The 17,946-nt window shown below is 40.2% G+C and overlaps 1 protein-coding gene across 2 annotated transcripts in view; it reads right to left on the bottom strand.

Moving 5' to 3' along the window:
• Positions 1-1,220: 1,220 nt before the first annotated feature.
• The window catches only part of LOC113446318 (complement component C9-like), a 29,295-nt gene continuing 12,569 nt past the window's right edge, over positions 1,221-17,946 (bottom strand). The window contains exons 7-13 of one of the 2 annotated variants that reach the window (XR_003375460.2): positions 12,710-12,950; positions 10,178-10,306; positions 7,085-7,266; positions 5,604-5,832; positions 3,850-4,024; positions 1,456-1,488; positions 1,221-1,354 (exon numbers count right to left, since the gene is read on the bottom strand). Coding sequence is in view for 1 of the 2 variants with exons in the window: in XM_026715939.2 (XP_026571724.2) it covers positions 3,870-4,024; positions 5,604-5,832; positions 7,085-7,266; positions 10,178-10,306; positions 12,710-12,950 (936 nt within the window). In the remaining variant the exon portion in view is untranslated. The remainder of the gene's footprint in view (positions 1,355-1,455; positions 1,489-3,849; positions 4,025-5,603; positions 5,833-7,084; positions 7,267-10,177; positions 10,307-12,709; positions 12,951-17,946) is intronic. The other variant, XM_026715939.2, reaches the window with a different exon arrangement.

The following is a 17,946-nucleotide window of genomic DNA, read 5'->3' as shown; positions in this document are numbered from 1 at the left end:
TCATAGGAACATCTTTCACAATACAATCACAAATAGGACCAGACTTTTCAGTGCTAAATAAGACAGTTGTTAAATGAATCATATCTGAATTTATTACTTTTGTCATAGTTATTAAGCGAATCACTATTGTTGTTATGTGAATCACACCATTGTTAAGTGACTCCGACTTCCCCCATTGAGGTTGCTTGTCAGAACTTGGTCTGGAATGTTGCAAATGACAATCAAATGACTCCAGGATTCTGCAACCATCATTAAATACATGCCAGTAACACCTATCCAAATTTTGATCATGTGACCATGGGGATGCTGCTACATTCATAGGTGGAAGTTGTAACTCACTTTTTTCAATACCACTGTAACTTTGAAAGGTTGATAAATTTATGTCTGTACATCGTAGACTTCTTGCACTGTTTTTATCCCTACAATCATTCCTTATGTGGATTCAGAGAAGAAACCCATTTATCTCAGAAAAAGAAGGTTCTAGCCACTCTTACATTTGCATATTTAAAAATACTTGTAGACATTGGCATATGTGACTTATTTACCCATTAGTGGGAATGTATAAACAAGACATCTGTTTTTACCTCTAAAAATGCAAAGTAAATTCAAATATATTATTTGCAGGAAGTGAAAACCTCCATGGGTGGGAAATAAGATATGTTGTTCAATGTCTACTTAAAGGGATCAATTTCACCTGCTAAAGCCATGGTGGTACAGTGGTCAGAGTGCAGTACTGCAGGCTACTTCTGCTGACTGCTGGCTGCCTGCAATTTGGCAGTTCGAATCTCACCAGGCTCAAGGTTGACTCAGCCTTCCATCGTTCCGAGGTCAGTAAATTGAGGACCCAGATTGTTGGGGGAAATATGCTGACTCTGTAAACTGCTTAGAGAGGACTGTAAAAGCATTGTGAAGTGGTATATAAGTCTAAGTGCTATTGCTAAATAGCCAGAGAAACAAAGTTGTATTGTTCCTATATTGCATCCTTGCAAAATACAACCAATATACATACAAACAGGAACTTACAATGTATTAAACCAGAAATCTTCAATATTTTCCAAAAAGTAAGAACAGTTGGCCATGTTTCTTATTCTACATTCTTTTTGTGGGGGAACAGTAAAGTATCCAGTACAGTAACATAAAATAAAATGAAGTGCCATTATATTGAGGACACTAGTTTTAAAGGATTAAATATGAAGTTGATAGAGCAAACAACACAGATGTGCATTTTGCAAGCCATCAAATTTATTGGGTAATACAAAGTGGTGCTCTGAAATCCAAAGATCAATAGCTTTTAATTCAATCTGGTGACAAGACTCTTGATCCGTAGATCTATCTGACAGGAACGTTCAGGTTGCTGAAAGACACAATAGAAAATGGTATGATGCAAAATTGGCATCTTCTGACTTGGACTACAACTTTTTCCAACCTGGCTCCTACTGTTTGGAATAGACTCACCCTTAATATCCATAAATGCGTTTGTTTTCTGTACTAAAAAAGAGAGAGAGGATATTAAGCTTAAAGCTTTAGTTTACTGTTACTAAACTTTAGTTAAATTTCTTAACGAAAACACTGCAGAAATGATTGCAGTTACATTTCATTACAATCAATGGAGTTTCACTTTTCCTTTCAGAAGGTGACTAGTGGGGTAGGCTTTCAACACTTCTTTCCAGGGGTGGGCTGCCACCGGTTCTCCCCAGTTTGGATGAACCCTTAGCTAACCGGTAGCTAATTTTATGGTCGGTTCAGTGAACCAACAAATCCCACCACTGGCTGCCCACCCCTCCCAGGAGTCTCCATGTGGCCTGTTCTGGATCCCAGGTAGGTGCAGGGCCCACACGGAAGCTCAGGGAGGGTGAAAAACAGGCCACCTGGTGGCTCTGGAAGCCGGAAACAGGGGGCCTCTGGAGCCGGGGAGGCCATTTTCACCCTCCTGGAGCTCAAGGAAAGCCTCCAGAGCCTGGGGAGAGTGAAAACAACCCCCCCCCACACCATGGTGCAAGAGGCCAACTAGTCCATGCCCCACTCAACAACCAGGCAGAGAACCAGTTGCTAAAATTTTTGAATCCCACCTCTCCATCTTTCCAACAAATGGTGTACAGGTGATGGGATGCTGAATTTTACTTTCATTGTATCTAATCACAAAGCATTTTGAATGCATGGCTTCAAGTTCCTATCAGTTCAGGGACTCTTTTTCTCTGCTCCTCTTTTCCCTTAATTGGAAGACTAGGATCTTCTGTAATGGGATCTGGGAATAATCTTGGGAGACAGGAGGAATCACTGGGACCTAGGCTATGGTCTGAGAAGAGACATTTGAGTCTAAGGAAGGATAAAAGTGTATGAAGGGCCGCTCTCCAGGGGTGGGATTCTACCAGTTCAGACCGGTTCAGGTCAATCCGTACTTCCAGTGATCATTTGGCCCCGCCCACTTACCCCTGCCCTAGTCTATCCTTTATTTCTGTGTTTTGCAGCTCAGCTGATTCGTGCGGATTGCCGCGCCTCAGCTGTTTTACTCACCTGGGCTGCAGTAGAACGTAAGCATTAGAGCTGAAAATGGGTGGTTTTCAAATGCTGCACGCACACACACTCACCAAACCAGTTGTTACACTGGTTGAATCCCACCCCTGCCCCTCCCTAGTCCTCTGCAAAATTAAAGCAGAAGAGAGGGCTTTCAGACTTGCAAGATTCTGTTACATAATTTAGTTGGGTTTTTTAGATTTCAAAAATTATTATACAAAGTAATAATGATTGTATACTGCTCAAAGCTTGGATAGAAGTTCTGACTTTTAAAGACAGAAGGACATGGGGCCTAACTATTTGATTTCTTTTCTTATATTGACTTCTCCTATAGAAGAGAATATACAGCATATAGCTCAGGGCTGAACTGCCCTATTTTAGTAGGACAATATCCTGCAACATTTTGTATCAAGTCCTATTATGGAAGAACCAGCATGATCTAATGCAGTCTTTCTCAACTTCAGGAGCTATAAGTAGTGTGGATGTCAACCTCTGTACTGGCTGAGGATTTCTGGGAGTTGAACATACATCTTAAAGTTGCCCAGATTGAGAAACACTGGTCTAATAGTTCAGGTGTTGGGCTAGGGCTGAATGGAATCAGGTTCTAGTTGACCCTGGGTTACCGATATTCCCTGGATGACTTTTGGGTTCTTTCAGCCCAATCTACTTCAAAGGGTTGCTCTTGGGGCAGGGGGGGGGAATAAATGGAGGGGGGAGCATTATGTTTGTTATCTTGAAGTTCTGAGGGAAAGTTTGGATGCAGCTCTGACAAATAAATAATACATGCTTGTAATAGTAAGAATAGTTGGAACTGACTAAAATACTTTTCAAATCAAGCAATCATCTGTCCCATTTGGAAATCATTCCCAACATATTTTAAATCCAATCTATGACCACCACCACCCATATGCTCACACAACTAGTGATGGAATAGCAACTGAAAGCAAGCAAGTTCTACTTTTCTCTGAGTCAGTCAGCTGAATTCGGAGAAGACATTCTCCATTCCCTCCTGTTCCAGGAAATTCTAAATTACCAAATAGTCCTTCCTTCCTTCCTTCCTTCCTTCCTTCCTTCCTTCCTTCCTTCCTTCCTTCCTTCCTCCCTCCCTCCCTCCCTCCCTCCCTCCCCTCCTTCCTTCCTCCCTCCCTCCCTCTCTCCCTCCCTTCCTTCCTTCCTCCCTCCCTCCCTCCCTCCCTTCTGACATAACCAGCAAAATCTTCACCGTTTCAGCTCTCCATGTGGATATTCTGCTTCCAGAAGTATTAAATCCAGGATATCCCATAGTCTTATATTAAAATAGTACCATATTATTATACACATTGAGAAGTTACAAACCTGTTAGTAGTCTTCTGTAATCAACAATGGTCCCGTTCTACACTTGTTCCAGGACATGATTTGCCATCAGATTCAGGTGCAGGGTTATTACACTCTCTTGTCCGCTGACGTTCTCTATGCTGACACATGGACCAGCTAGACCAGCAGTTCCAGTTCCCATCAATGACAGGTTGAACTGGATCAGGAACAAGAAATAATGTGTCTAACTTCAGAACATTCAGAATTTTAGAAATAACTTTGTCTTCCTTCAGAATCTCACAATCATCATATAGTATAAAAGAGCCATGATGGCGCAATGATTAGAATGCAGTACTGCGGGCTACTTGACTGCCGGCTGCCTGCAATTTAGCAATTCGAATCTCATCAGGCTCAAGGTTGACTCAGCCTTCCATCCTTCCAAGGTTGATAAAATGAGGACCCAGATTGTTGGGGGCAATAGGCTGACTTTGTAAAACCACTTAGAGAGGGCTGTAAAGCACTGTGAAGTGATATATAAGTCTAAGTGCTATTGTTATGGCTATATCTTTATTGTACGTTATTGGGTATTTGGGCTAACTATATTGCATAAATCCAAATCAACCAATCCTGTTTTTTAAAAGAAATATTAACAATGCACTGTCTAATTACATTCGAACTGTTCTGTAGACCTGTAGTCACAGTTGCAAATCCTATTCAGTTAAAAATAATTGGTAATATTTTCTGATTTGGAATGGATGATTTTGATTTTACTTTTACTTATTGGGTTATGGGTTTTATTTAGTGTAATAGCCTCTATTATATTTTATTTGTTAATAATATACTTTTCTAGGGGCCGTTACTTGCAGTGGAAAATTACTATTATTTTTCTGCTCTTATTGTGTCTATAGTTAGTCAACCAATAATTCTTTTCAAAATGACTTGCCCCATGCTGAGAAAGAAAGAATCTGAACAACACGTAAGAACTATTGTGAAGAATTTTCTAGGCACCGGTCAGTTGCTCCAAGTTTGACTTAAAACGGGCAGTGGCAGTTAAATTGACTGAGACATGGTCTTGCCCTAATTTCTTGGAAGAATCTGATCCTGTAATTCTTTTGAGCGTAGACAGGGTTCTCAGGTCTATAAATCCAAGCACCTGTATATTAGATTCATGTCCCTCTAGATTAGTTAAGATCTCCCAAAAAGTCACATATGCTTGGATCTGAGCTATAGTGAATTCATCCCTAATGGACAGGGTATTTCCATCAACCTTGGAGGAAGAGGTGGTATACTCCTTCTTGAAGAAACCATAAGCAAACCGCAAAAGATGCATCACATTATGGGTCAGGCCAATATGTTAAGCATCTATTTGAATCTCCCCCTTGAGTCTGGGCCTCCAGAGTGCTCATAATTTCCTATTGGACCCCTTCATCTTATTCATTAATTCTTAATTTTTATCTCTGCCTTCCAATCCTAACTTCCCTGTGATACTGTTTGCAACCTTCCCAGCCAGCACTCGATGAACAAAGTCAACGGAAGAAGGTGAATTTCTTTAACAACTGCATCATAAAATCTGGTGGGATTTAAGCAACTAGCTTGGGTTAACAATATAAATTCTTCTCCCAGTTGGGGTCATAAGTTGAGAACTGCATAACTCTTTTCATTTCAGACAACAGGGTGGGTTAACTCAACATAATTAAGCTTTGTACATGTTGTATAGGTTTGATATATTTTTAAATAACACCGTAGAACCAAGAGAGCCATTAAAACATATGGTAAATCACTGAACAACTTCTAACCTGGTATGAAAGGTGACTTGGGTATTTCACAGGCATCTCCCTTGTAAAATGGATTGCAGGTACATTCACACTTCCCTTCTATCAGCATCGCCGTCCCACCATGTAGGCAAGGTTTACATTTGCATGCGCTGTATTCAGCCACATAATCCTCTACAGCTCTGTCCAGATTTACTTTCTTTATTCGGGAGTCTGGGATTTTCAGTGGTACAAGTTCCGAAATCGGGGTTAGCTGCAGAAATATTTAACCACATGCATGTGTGCACTTTTTCAGTTTAAATAATAATTTATCATTATTATGAGGTTCTATACATAAAGAAAATACTGTCTATAGCACTTCATCCTCAGAAGATCCATGTTCTCCTGCAGTTATACTTACTTCTCCTCAGTAATTGATTCTTTCAAATACAGATTTTAGTTATTCATTTTACTACAGCTCCCTCATTAATAGGTGTAAAGTGTTAATCTTTCTATCTAATTCCCAGTTATTCTTTCATGATATTAGAGATGTCTGTGAGGGGCTTTAAAAGTAGGCCTTAGGAAAGTAGTAGCACCATTAAGATAGGGAAAGAGATCTAGCATCTTCACTTAGCACAATTTTATTTGATTATACATTACCATTTAAAATCAGAAAAATATTGTTTGAAAACTTTAAGTACTTTGAGACATAACTTGTTGGGATGAAATCTTGTCTACAGGATGCATATGGTTTGGATCATGAAATTAGGATAGCTGAGGCTATTCAACCAGGGATTCCAATGCAAATGATATGAATGCAAAACTCTTGCTGAGGCTAGTTGTAGAAATAAAGTTTGCTTGGAAAACTAAAATAAGAGTCTATAGGTTACAAAACTCTTACATGAAGTCCCCAATGAAAGATTGTCACCTAATTATAATTATAAATTATATAAATTTATATAATTATAAAAGGAATAGAATAGGACATTCTATTCATTCATTCTGTCCCATTTTATGTGATTAACTTTACCATAAATTAAAGTTAATGATATTTTTCTCTTAACTCCGCATACTTCTTTCTTCAGGTTCTGCCTAATGTTTTGGAATTATGCAACCCAAAGAAAGGCTGATCATGATCCTAAAAACCCTAAAAAGTTACATTCTTGTGAAGTAGAAGGTCTCCAGCAAAAAGAATTGCTTTGTTATCCAGGCCAAGGTAAGAAGGAAGGAAGGAAAAGAGGGAGGGAGGATTATTAGGAAATCCCAGGATTTTTGACCAGAATGTAAAGTGAAAAAACATCTTGGAAGAAAGTTATGGTGAACCATTCCTAGAAAACATCATAGAAACCACAGATATCAAACTTCACCTGAGTGCAGCTTTAGCTTTATTTGATAAGAATCTCTGACTCTGACAAGATCTGCAACTTTAAAATATTTCTTCAGGAAAGAGGAAAACTCTTTCATATTTGGGTTCACATTTATTGAAAACTTCTCCAACTTATTGATATAGAAGAAAATCCTCTCACCTCTTGACTTATCACTACAGGAGCTTGAGGTAGTGTAGCAGCCCATTCAAAATAGTGTTCTGCATCAATTAGATTGACATTTGATGAAAGCAATTCATTCAACTTTGTTAAGGTAGCTGTTGTCCCACCTTGAACCAGAGAGACTACATCTCGGATAACCCCACTCTCTCTCATTTCATCAGCTGGAAGAGAAAAAAAATGGAGGTGAAATAATAGAAAGAGTGGCTTTAAGATGGTGGTGGTAGTGCTGTAGCAACTGAACATTCATTTGATTTGATTTTTTTCACATTCACTTGGATGATGGATTATAGTTGGAAGTGGATTACCTAAGAGTTTCTGCCAACTATATTTGCCCAGATTGAGGAAATTCAATCTTTCTATATTGATTGGTATCAAGTGATTTTCTGGGTTCATCTTCCAGGTGGCATGGTCTTACCTATTCCATCTTCACACCAGAGATCCAGAGAACCAGTGTATTATTCAGGAATTTCTGCTAGAAATCCATGGTGCCTAAATGACCAGACAATCTTTTAGAATAGGGATCTTGCTTGGTCACTCTTCAATTATTTCATGATTTAGAGCAAGGGTACCCAACCAATGGGTTGGTACCGGTCCGCAGCATGCCAGAAATCAGTCTTCACAAACAACTAAAGCCCCATCCACAGGCAAAACATGAAACTATGCTGCCTTGGTCCATGGAAACTATTCTCTCCACAGAACTGGTCCCTGGTGCCCAAAATATTGGGGGCCGCTGATTTAGAGACATAGAGATACTGTGCTTTTAGAGATGCTTTCACTGTCCTTTTTTCCATTAATGCCTACAAGCCTTAAAGTCAATCTATGGGCTGACAACACATAACCCATGTGGGAATTAAGCCTCCAATCTATTGTAGAAGCCTACAAAATGCAGTCAGATTAAATTGGGGAATTTGGCAACATGCTAGCAAGTTCTAGTTACAGTTTTTCAGATGATCAATGGCATTAAGGTTTTTGAGAGGTTAAACCATGCAACATCTCATCCTGCTCCTTCCGGAGACAAACTTGAAGTATGATCAATTATATTTCAGTCCCTTATCCAGGTACGAATCCTGACTGAGAAGGGTCTAGATGATTCAACTGGTGAGTTCTCTGGAGCTACCATACAACTATCTTCTCCATCCCTTTCATTCTAAAGGAAAGGATACAGACAAAAGTGCACATATAGACTGGGTGAAACCAGGTTTAATGGCAGTTACTGTGAGAGGGATCTTAGAATCTTAGTGGACAACCAGCTAAATGAGCCAGCAGTGTGCGGTGGCAGCCAAAAAAGCCAACACAATCCTAAATTGCATTAACAGAGGGATACAGCCAAGATCAAGTGAGGTACTAATACCACTCTATAAAGCTTTAGTAAGGCCAAACCTAGAGTACTGCATCCAGTTTTGGTTACCACACTATAAAAAAGATCTTGAGACTTTAAAAAGAATGCAGAAAAGAGCAACCAGGATGATTAGGTGACTGGAGGCTGAAATATATGGTGAATGGTTGCAGCAACTGGGCATGTGAAAAGAAGGACCAGGGGAGACATGACAGCAGTCTTCCAATATTTGAGGGACTGCCCCAGAGAGGAGCGGGTCTTTTCCAAGGCACCTGAAGGCCAGACAAGGAATAGTGGATGGAAACTGAACAAGGAGAGATTCAACCTAGAAATAAGGAGAAATTTTCTGACAGTGAGAACAATCAATCCATGGAACAGAAGTTGCCTTCTGAAGTTGTGGGAACTTCATTCACTGGAGCCTTTCAAGAAGACATTGGACTGCCATCTTTCAGAAATGTTATAGGGTACTTGGGTGAGGGGGGTGGTGGACTAGATGACTTACAAGGTCTCTTCCAACTCTATTAATCTGTACGAGATCTGTATGAGATGGACAAAAATTGTCCAGAATAGTTAGTCCATTGATGGTCTCTTCAGGAAGAGATGGACTATCATCTTCTTTACAGCTGGTAGACAGACACACACACACACCCAGAATGTATTATTACCAAGACCTAACAATGCATTATTTCTGAAAAAGAGCAGACTACATACACGATGACATCCATTGTGATGTAGCCAATATTTAAAGTGTTGTCACTGATGTTACAGAGTAATGCTCATCCTATTTTTTCTTCCTCATCTGTAACCAGAAAGCCATGGACAAAAAGAGTGAACATAGAGATAAACAAATCCTGCTCTCCCTATTTCACTAGATTTGTCTTAGCTCAACATTTCTATCTGTTCTCCTCTGTTCTCTTCTATTTACCATAATATGTACTTAGCCGACCTATGAAACTATGTGATTGGGCTTAGTTTTGGGGGAGGAAAATAAAGGAAAAAAATTCTGCCTCTGCCTACCAACATCCATCGCTATTCATCTGAGTAGCATCCTGTCAGTGTGTGAGAGAGTTGAGGTCTGTTTGGAAACTGAAGCAGCATTTGCTGTGTGAGCAAGAAGGAGACAGCAAGGAGCCTGGGCGTGGCTTAGCTCAACTGTTCTGTACTAAAGCTGCTTGCTGCTTTGAAACTGAAACTCCTTTCTTCTGCTTGTGTTTTGCATTTGGAACATATTTCTTTTCAGGTGGTGAGGGGGAATAGAACTCCTTAGCATCAGAGCATGTAAATAATAATATAAAAAATGCCAATGCTCTGATGGTCATTTTGAAAAATTCTTTCTTAGTGAGCACCTAGAAGCCAAGAGGAATATATGTGCTAAATTTCAAGTTTGTAGGCTTGGAGTAGAACATTTACTGGGCAGAGGCCCTTCCTGATGCCACTGAGAGTTTGCAGCAGATATTTCCTTCTTTGTGCCACTACCTAGGATTCAACTTTGAACCTTCCTAGTGGCAGGCAAGGCAACCATCTTCACCACTAGGCCACCACGCCACTCATTATATATTATATTATATTATATTGGCATTAATGTATACATCAGTATTGTTCATTACTTAAAGTGATTATACGGCATGTGATTGATGTGTTCCGCCAACACATCTTAGGGATATAAATAATGTGCCAATCAATATGCAAACTTCGGCCTCAAAATGTCAGAAGAAGGTAGGGACTGATGTACTCACTATTTTTAAATCCACCGGTTTTACATTGTTTAGCTTTAAAATCTGCTGTAGCTTCAGCAAGATCTTTTACAGTGACGGTAACTCCTAAATTAAAGCCTAGGCATGAGTTTACATCCTCTGCAGTGAACCCTGAAAATAGAGTCAATAAAAATGATTAGAGGTGTACACAGAAAATATGGTATGAAACTCCTGATTTTATAACCACTGGAAAAAGTTGCAAGGTGGGAAGTATTGGAATTTATTTTACTTTGTGCCCCTTTCTTTTTATTCCTCCTCCCTCCCATCTCTATTTTTTTTTCAGATGTCATTGCTTTCCTAATGGTTGCTTTCAGGGAAACAATAGTAGCTCTAATACAGAGGTCTCCAAACTTGGCAACATAGCTGCCTGAGGAATTCTGGGAGTTGAAGTCCAGAAGTCTTAAAGTTGCCAGGTTCGGAACCCCCTGCTCTAATATAAGAGTTCTCAAATCCGAAATGCAGACTGACTATTTCTAGTGTGTAGCTTGCTCCATCCTTTTATTCTAATCAGAAGCTCTCCGTATAAGTTAGAATACAATTTTGAACTCTGGGAATTATAGCCATTTGGAAGGCATCAATTTGGGGAAAGGCCGATGAATGTGTGTAATTTAATGTGACACAGATTAAGGGCTGAGACATCAGGGCACCAATAAAAATAAAATGCATGTAGAGAAAGATAGCTTAAGAGGAGATCATGGACTAACTTCAGTCTGGCTCATCTCTAGAATTGGCCAGATTTGAACTCACCTGTAAAGGAACTTCCCCCATGACAAGCTGTGAAAAGGGTTTTCTGCCTAGTTGCTGGGTAGCCGTGGTGGGCATGCCCTAGTCGGCTTCCTGCACCATGGGGGTGGGGGTGGGGTGCATTTCCGGCCTTCCTGAACTTCTGGGTGGCCCATTTTTCACCTTCCCTGAGCCTCCACACAGGTCCTGCACTTGCCTGCATCCAAAACAGGCCTTGTGGGGACTCCTGGGAGGGACGGGGTGGGTGAGGCCAGCAGGAGTGGGATTTGGGGGTTGTCTGAACTGCACAGAATCTTAGCGAGGGCTCTCCTGAACCCCAGTGAACCTCTAGCAGCCCATCACTGAGTCTTCCTTATATTATAAAGCTCCTAAGTGTTATTTGAAGGATGATGAGTGCTTAATTCAGAAAATGGAAAGAAAGAAAAAGAAAGAAAGAAAGAAAGAAAGAAAGAAAGAAAGAAAGAAAGAAAGAAAGAAAGAGAAACCATAGGCTTAACAAAAGATGCTCCATGTGGGGCAGTGCTGATTGGTTCTAATCACCTTACCATTATGGTGAGGTGTGGAATTCAGAAGCAAATGCCAGGCCAGGTACCACTTCTCAGCCTATGGGTGCTCTCACAAAATGGTTGTCTCAAGCGGTTTGCCAGGTCACAAAAAGGCTGCCATGATGCACATGGAAATTAATTCAGCACCCATGTATAGAAAAAGACTTACTACAATGCCCCCTGCAACTCTTTCCAGCTTTCCATTACAGGTTCTACATTACCAATTGCCTATGCAATTATTTATTTTCCCAGGACAGATGCGGGGGAGGGGTTTTCCAACCGAAGCACTGAGCTTCATCCACTTAGAATATTTTCTAGGAAGATACATGAAACTGAGAGAAATTCAGGGTAGCATGGAACTCTAGGGAGTGGTGGATGGCCCGAGAGTGTGCTCTCAGCCCTTTAAATTTTTTTTGTAATTTTTAACATTTTAACTTTTAAACTCTGTTTTTAATGTCATTTTTAGCAATGTCTCTATTGCTTTTGTTTGTTAATACTACAGTCACTTAAGTAAGATGGGTGGTATATAAACTTGATAAAGAAATAAATTAATAAATATAATTTGGCGGAAATCATAATGATGGATGCTGGCGCTTATCATTTTAGCCAGTCTGATTCCAATACATGTATTTATTGTAACTAAAAGAATCCAAAAAGGTTAAAACAAGCACCAAGCTTTTAAGGGGGATCCAACCCTTGTCTTTGAGGTGAAGAATTCAACAATAAAATTAACGGCGACTCGATATAAACACCCTAAGGTGCAATTGGTACCCTGAACCAATCCAAGTTGAGGTTTTTGAAGAACCCAGCTTTAAAGAAAACAGGGTTAAGGTCAGAACTCAGTTGCTCTGATTTCCAGCTATTCCAGAGGTAGTATTCAGCAGGTTCTGACCAGTTCTGGAAAACCAGTAGTGGAAATTTTGAGTAGTTTGGAGAACGGGCAAATACCACCTCTGACTGGCCCCACCCCCATCTATTCTCTTCCTCCTGAGTCCCAGCTGATTGGCTGGGTCTTCTTTTGTTGCCCTGCACAGGAGAACGGAGCTGGAAAGCAGGTTAATGGGGTGAGGAGGGAATGGGATTTTGCACTAGCCTTCTCCTGTCATGCCCACCAAGCTATGCCCACAGAACCAGTAGTAAAAAGATTTGAATACCACCACTGAGCTATTCCATTATTTTAGAATTTACTCTTGTGTATAAGAGACCATTTTCATTCTGTCCTTACCTTGTGATGAAAGAGTTTGGTTGTCCAATACATATATTAGCTCATATTTTCCTCCAACGGTCCCTCTCTGTGAATAATGAGTTCCATATGTTTCAAGAAATTTAAAATACTCTCCCTTCTCATAGGTACTTGGCAAAACCTTTATTTCTTCCAGGAATGTATCACTCAAGCGCAAATCACGTTTTCGCATTTGGAAAGTTCCTAGTTGTATATTAGATTTGACATGTAAATAGATGGGACTCTATAATGAGAGAATAGATATAATATATATAAATTGATATAAAATATATAAGTTATTCTATCTACAGCTATAGGGGTAGAGAATGAGATTGTGGTACTTTTTTACATTGTCCTCTGATTATTGTAAATTTATTTATATGGGCAATTCTTAGGTTATGCTGCAATTCATAGACAATAGCACTTAGCAATAGCACTTAGACTGATATATCACTCCACAGTGTTTTTTTACAGCACTCTCTGAGCAATTTACAAAGGTCAGCATATTGCCCCAAACAGTCTGGGTGCTCATTTTCCAGCCTTGGAAGGATGGAAAACTGAGTCAACCTTGAACCCATCGAGATTGAACTCCAGAATGTGGGCAGTTAGCCTGCAATATTGCATCGTAACCGCTGCGCCACCACAGCTCATAGGCAGTTCTTGCTCCTAACAGACAACATGATATGCTTGTGCAAACATGGGAGTTGAAGTTCTTGTAAAGTCAGATTTAGGTACACGGGGGATTGCCTGTTTTTCAAATTTAATTTAGTGTATTAGACTGTGTTTTCAGCAAAGGGTTCTGGGCATGCTCTCTTTTCTACATGACTCTGTGCCTGGTGTTTAAGGCAGCTATTTTTTTTTCAGCCAAATCATACATAATGAGTCATTAAAAGCATGTACATGTGAAAATATGGAAGTTTTTAAAGAAATCACAACCCTTAATTTTTTAAACTTTCATTCATTTCAGGTGACCATTCTAATGGCTCTCCTCCATCCATGGCAGCGATTGTCTAAGTGCTGTCCAGTTCCAATACCCATAATCATTTTTATTGGATAAGTTGGGCCCTGAACAGAGCGGGATTTTTTCCAGACAAAACACCCAGTTTTACCATGGAGTGGTCCAGAGGTGGGCTTCAAAAATTTTAGCAACAGGTTCTCTGCCTGGTTGCTTGGGTGGGCGTGGCCATGGTGGGCATGGCCTAGTCAGCCTCCTGCACCAGGGTGGTGGTAAGTGGGCATTTTTGCCCTCCCTGGGTTCTGGAAGCTTTTCTCGAACTCCAGGAGGGCAAAAACGGCTTCCCTGGGCTCTGGAGGCTCTCTGGAAGCCAGAAATGGCCCCATTTCCAGCCTTTCTAAACTTCAGGGAGGCCCATTTTTCACCCTACCTGAGCCTCGGCATGCATGGGGACTCCTGGGAGGGACAGGATGGGAGGGGCAGGGCCAGCCAGGATTTGGGGGTTGTCCAAACTACACAGAATCTTAGCTAGGGGCTCTCCTGAACTCCTGCAAGCCCCCAGCAGCCCACCCCTGGAGTGATCTAGGAAAGTTTACCAAACTATGTATTATTATTTTTAATTGTCATAGTACAAATAAGAGGAACTCTTGTTCCTCTTGAAGAAGCCCATACTACTTTATAAAATAAAACTTGGAATTAACTAATGTTGATGAATGTTGTTAATGTAGAATTAATGTTCAGGTGGTTTGGTCATTAGACACAGCTGTTATTCTGAAAATGCCTAAGTGAGAAAGTACTTGGAAATCATGATTACTTCCCCCAGGAGAGAAAGCCATCACAGAGATGGCATATGGTTCTTAGTATGGTTGCTGCTGTGCTGGTATGAGTCAGCAAATGAAAAGAGAAAAGGAGCCAAGCAGCTCAATTCAAGCCTTGAAGTGCAGGTGTACTTCATGTGGGTGGATGAGCTGAACTGGCTGCTAACCAATTCTCATAGACAGGAGTTTGGGGGACTCCTGGGGGTTCGCAGGGGTTCGGGAGATCCCCTAGCTAAGATTATGCACAGTTCGGAGAACCTCCAAAGCTCACTCCTGGCTGGCCCTGCTCACTCCCTCCCCTCCCCTTCCCTCCCAGGAATCCCCATGTGGCCTGTTTTGGATGCAGGAAGTGCAGGGCAGGCACATGCAGAGGCTCAGGGAGGGCAAAAAACGGGCCTCCTGGAAGTTCAGAAAGGCTGGAAATAGGCCTGATTCTGGCTTCCAGAGAGCCTCCAGAACCCAGGGGGGCAAAAATCCAGGGGTGGGATTCAAACATTTTAACAACTGGTTATGTGGGCATGGCTTAGGTGGTGGGCGTGGCTTGGTGGTCATGTGACTGGGTGGACATGGCTTGGTGGTCATGTTACTGGCTGGGTGTGGCCAACTCAATATCACTCACATCGAGGCACACATCTCCTCGCCTGGCCTCTCAAGACTGTGGGGATGCTGGTCTTCTGGTTTGCAGGCAGGCAGGAATCCGTGATCGTGTGCAGTTTCTGCCTGGACTTGCCTCTGGAGCGCCCCGAGCCAGTTGGCTTCGGGGCTAAGCCACCCCGTAGAGGTGGTGAAGAGGGGAGAGATCCCAGCAGGGTTGAGGAAAGCCGCATCTTTCCTCCTCAGCTGGCTAAACTCCCTTTCCCGAAGGCGGTAAGAGCAGCGGTCAGAAATGGCCGCCTCAAAGAAGCACTCATCCAGAAAAGAAAGTGAAGGAGGAAGTTAAGAAGTGAAAGTTTTGGCTGACCGGGATAAGAAGCAACAACTAAGGTATTCTGGAATTTAAATTTTATAAAAGATACATTGCTCCCAAAGAAGACTCAGAAGCAGCGAATGAAAGTGAAAAGGGTAAGGTTTTTTTCACTCTGCTCCCTCACATTGACAGCGAAGAGAGATGAATGAGAAATCGGAAAAATCTGCTTTGGCACCAATAGGTAATTAAACTGGAAATATAATTAAATGCCAAAGGGACAACAAAGATTTCTGAATACTATTTTTTTTTTTTTTACTATAAGTGGGAAGGGAGAGGAAAAGAATAAGGGCAGGATTTGGAAGGAGGAGTCTGCCTGGAATTCAAAAGAATCTAAAGTTAAATCTTAATAAGACTTTTAAAAGATACATTTTAACTGGAACTTTGCAACTAAATAGTAACCCCTGGAAGAGAAAGTGAAAAAAGAAGAAAGCTTGTGTCTATTTGGATTGCTTGGTGACTTTGTGACTTTTGGAAATTATATTTGAATGACTAAAAACAATTGGGTGGTTGTTTAAAAAAAATTCTACAGTGGCATCACTTGTGGATGAAATGAAAATGGAATTTAAAAAAATATAAAGAGGAACAAGAAGGGAAGGGCTCTTTTGGCTCCATTTTTCAATTCTTAGAAATGGCGATCTGTACCTATGAGAAACTACAAGAAAAGACTGCGCAACAAGAAGATTGGAACAAAGAAGAAGCCATTTTTAATGAACAAGTAACTCTATCTGGGGAAGAAAGGGAAAAGGGGGGAAGGAGAATGGAGAATTTAAGGCCTAAAAAAACAGCCAAAAAAGGAAAAATAAGGTGAAAAGTGGATATAATGTTAGAAAGCAACAGAAAAGGGGAATACAGAAGAGGGAAATGGAGGTGGGGAGACAAGGGGGTAAAAAAGGGAGAGAGAAGAAGCAAGGGAGGAAGGGAGGGAAGAGAAGTTACAAAGGTTTGGAGCAAGATGTAAGGAAACAGGATTTATTCAGAGATAATGGGTGCAAATTTAACTGAAAGAGTGATTCTGCAAAGGTACATAAGATTGTATTGTTACATTTGTATTAGAAATAATGTTAGAAAATTCGAAACAACATTTGATTAAAAAGTGGGATAAAATAGTCAGTGTAATTCAGTGAAACTTTTGTGAACAAAATAAATGAAATGAAATAAATGAGAGAATTGAATTAGGAAGGGATGGGAACATTTTAATTACTCAATGTTTTATAAAATATAAGTGAAGTGGGGGGGAAGTAACTATGGAAAGTTTATAAGTGTTCCCATAGAAGTATGATACCTATTTGAAAAGTAATGTGTAAAATGTTTAAGATTTAAATGAATATTAATATTAATGATAGAATTGAATTGGTATGGATTGTTGTTTTAATTATATTATATATTCATAATTTTTTCTCTTTTTAAAATTACATTGTGTAGTTTTAGAATGTATCAAGCAGAATCCGAACGGAAGTTATGTATTATATTGTGTTATAATTTTAGGGGAAAGATATAAAGGCATCATACTCCAATCAGTGATTACAGGAGAAATTTTGTTTAATGAGAAAAGATAATAGACAGCTGAAACAGGACAGACAAAGAATATAAGTATAATGATCTGAATTGAGATGAAATAAATAAAATAAAATTAAGAAAGTTAAAAGAGGGGAGAAGCTATATAGAAAATGTAGAATGGTAATAAGATATGGAATGGTATATAAAAATGAGCATGAACTTGAATTTGCGTCTATACGAAGAGATGTAACCCAGGATTAAGCTGCTTTCAAAAAAGATGTTTTATGTTTTTATGTTTTATGTTTTGTTTGTTTATGTTTGTTTTTAAAAATCAAAAAAAAATTCAAACAAAAAAGACTGTGGGGATGCTGCAACAGTCGTAAGTGTGAAAAATGGTTATAAGTCACTTTTTTCAGTGCCATTGTAACTTTGATTGGTCACTCCACACAAGCAAAGTAACCAGCAAAGTAGGGAAAAAAAACTCCAGAGAAGTTCCTGAGACAGGAAGTCTAGTCCTGCCAAGAATGTAATAAGGGTTAATGGAAAGGCAGTTTCTGTATGCAACACCAGAATGTTTCCTTCCTGCCTTCCTTACAGGATTAGGCCAGTAATTTCTTCTTAACAACTTCTTAGAATGGTAATAACTGGTTCTAGAGAATAGGTGCAAACTGGTAGAATCCCACCCCTCCAAAATCCCTCCCCTCACCATGGTATAAGAGGCTGAGTATGCCACACCCACCCAGAGAACGCTTTGCTAAAATTTTTGAAGCCCAACCCTGCTCATAAACAGTATTCCCATCAGTCTAGCTTTGTATATAGATGCTGGAGATTGTAGCCCTGGGGGATATTAACCTCCTCAGTTGATGGGGGGCTTTCTGCCAGTTTAACCCAACAATGAAGATCGAGAGAAGAGAAAAAGAGAGGAAGAATGAAGAGAAATATTGAAAATGACAAAACTATTATTAGAAGGGCATGACTGTAGAGAAAACCTGGGGAGTTAAGT

This window comes from Pseudonaja textilis, chromosome 2 (assembly GCF_049901715.1).
Source record: "Pseudonaja textilis isolate UNSWEBS1 chromosome 2, rPseTex1.2, whole genome shotgun sequence".
Lineage (NCBI taxonomy): Eukaryota > Metazoa > Chordata > Lepidosauria > Squamata > Elapidae > Pseudonaja > Pseudonaja textilis.
Note: the sequence above shows the minus strand (reverse complement) of the source record. Positions and strands in the feature narration are given on the sequence as shown.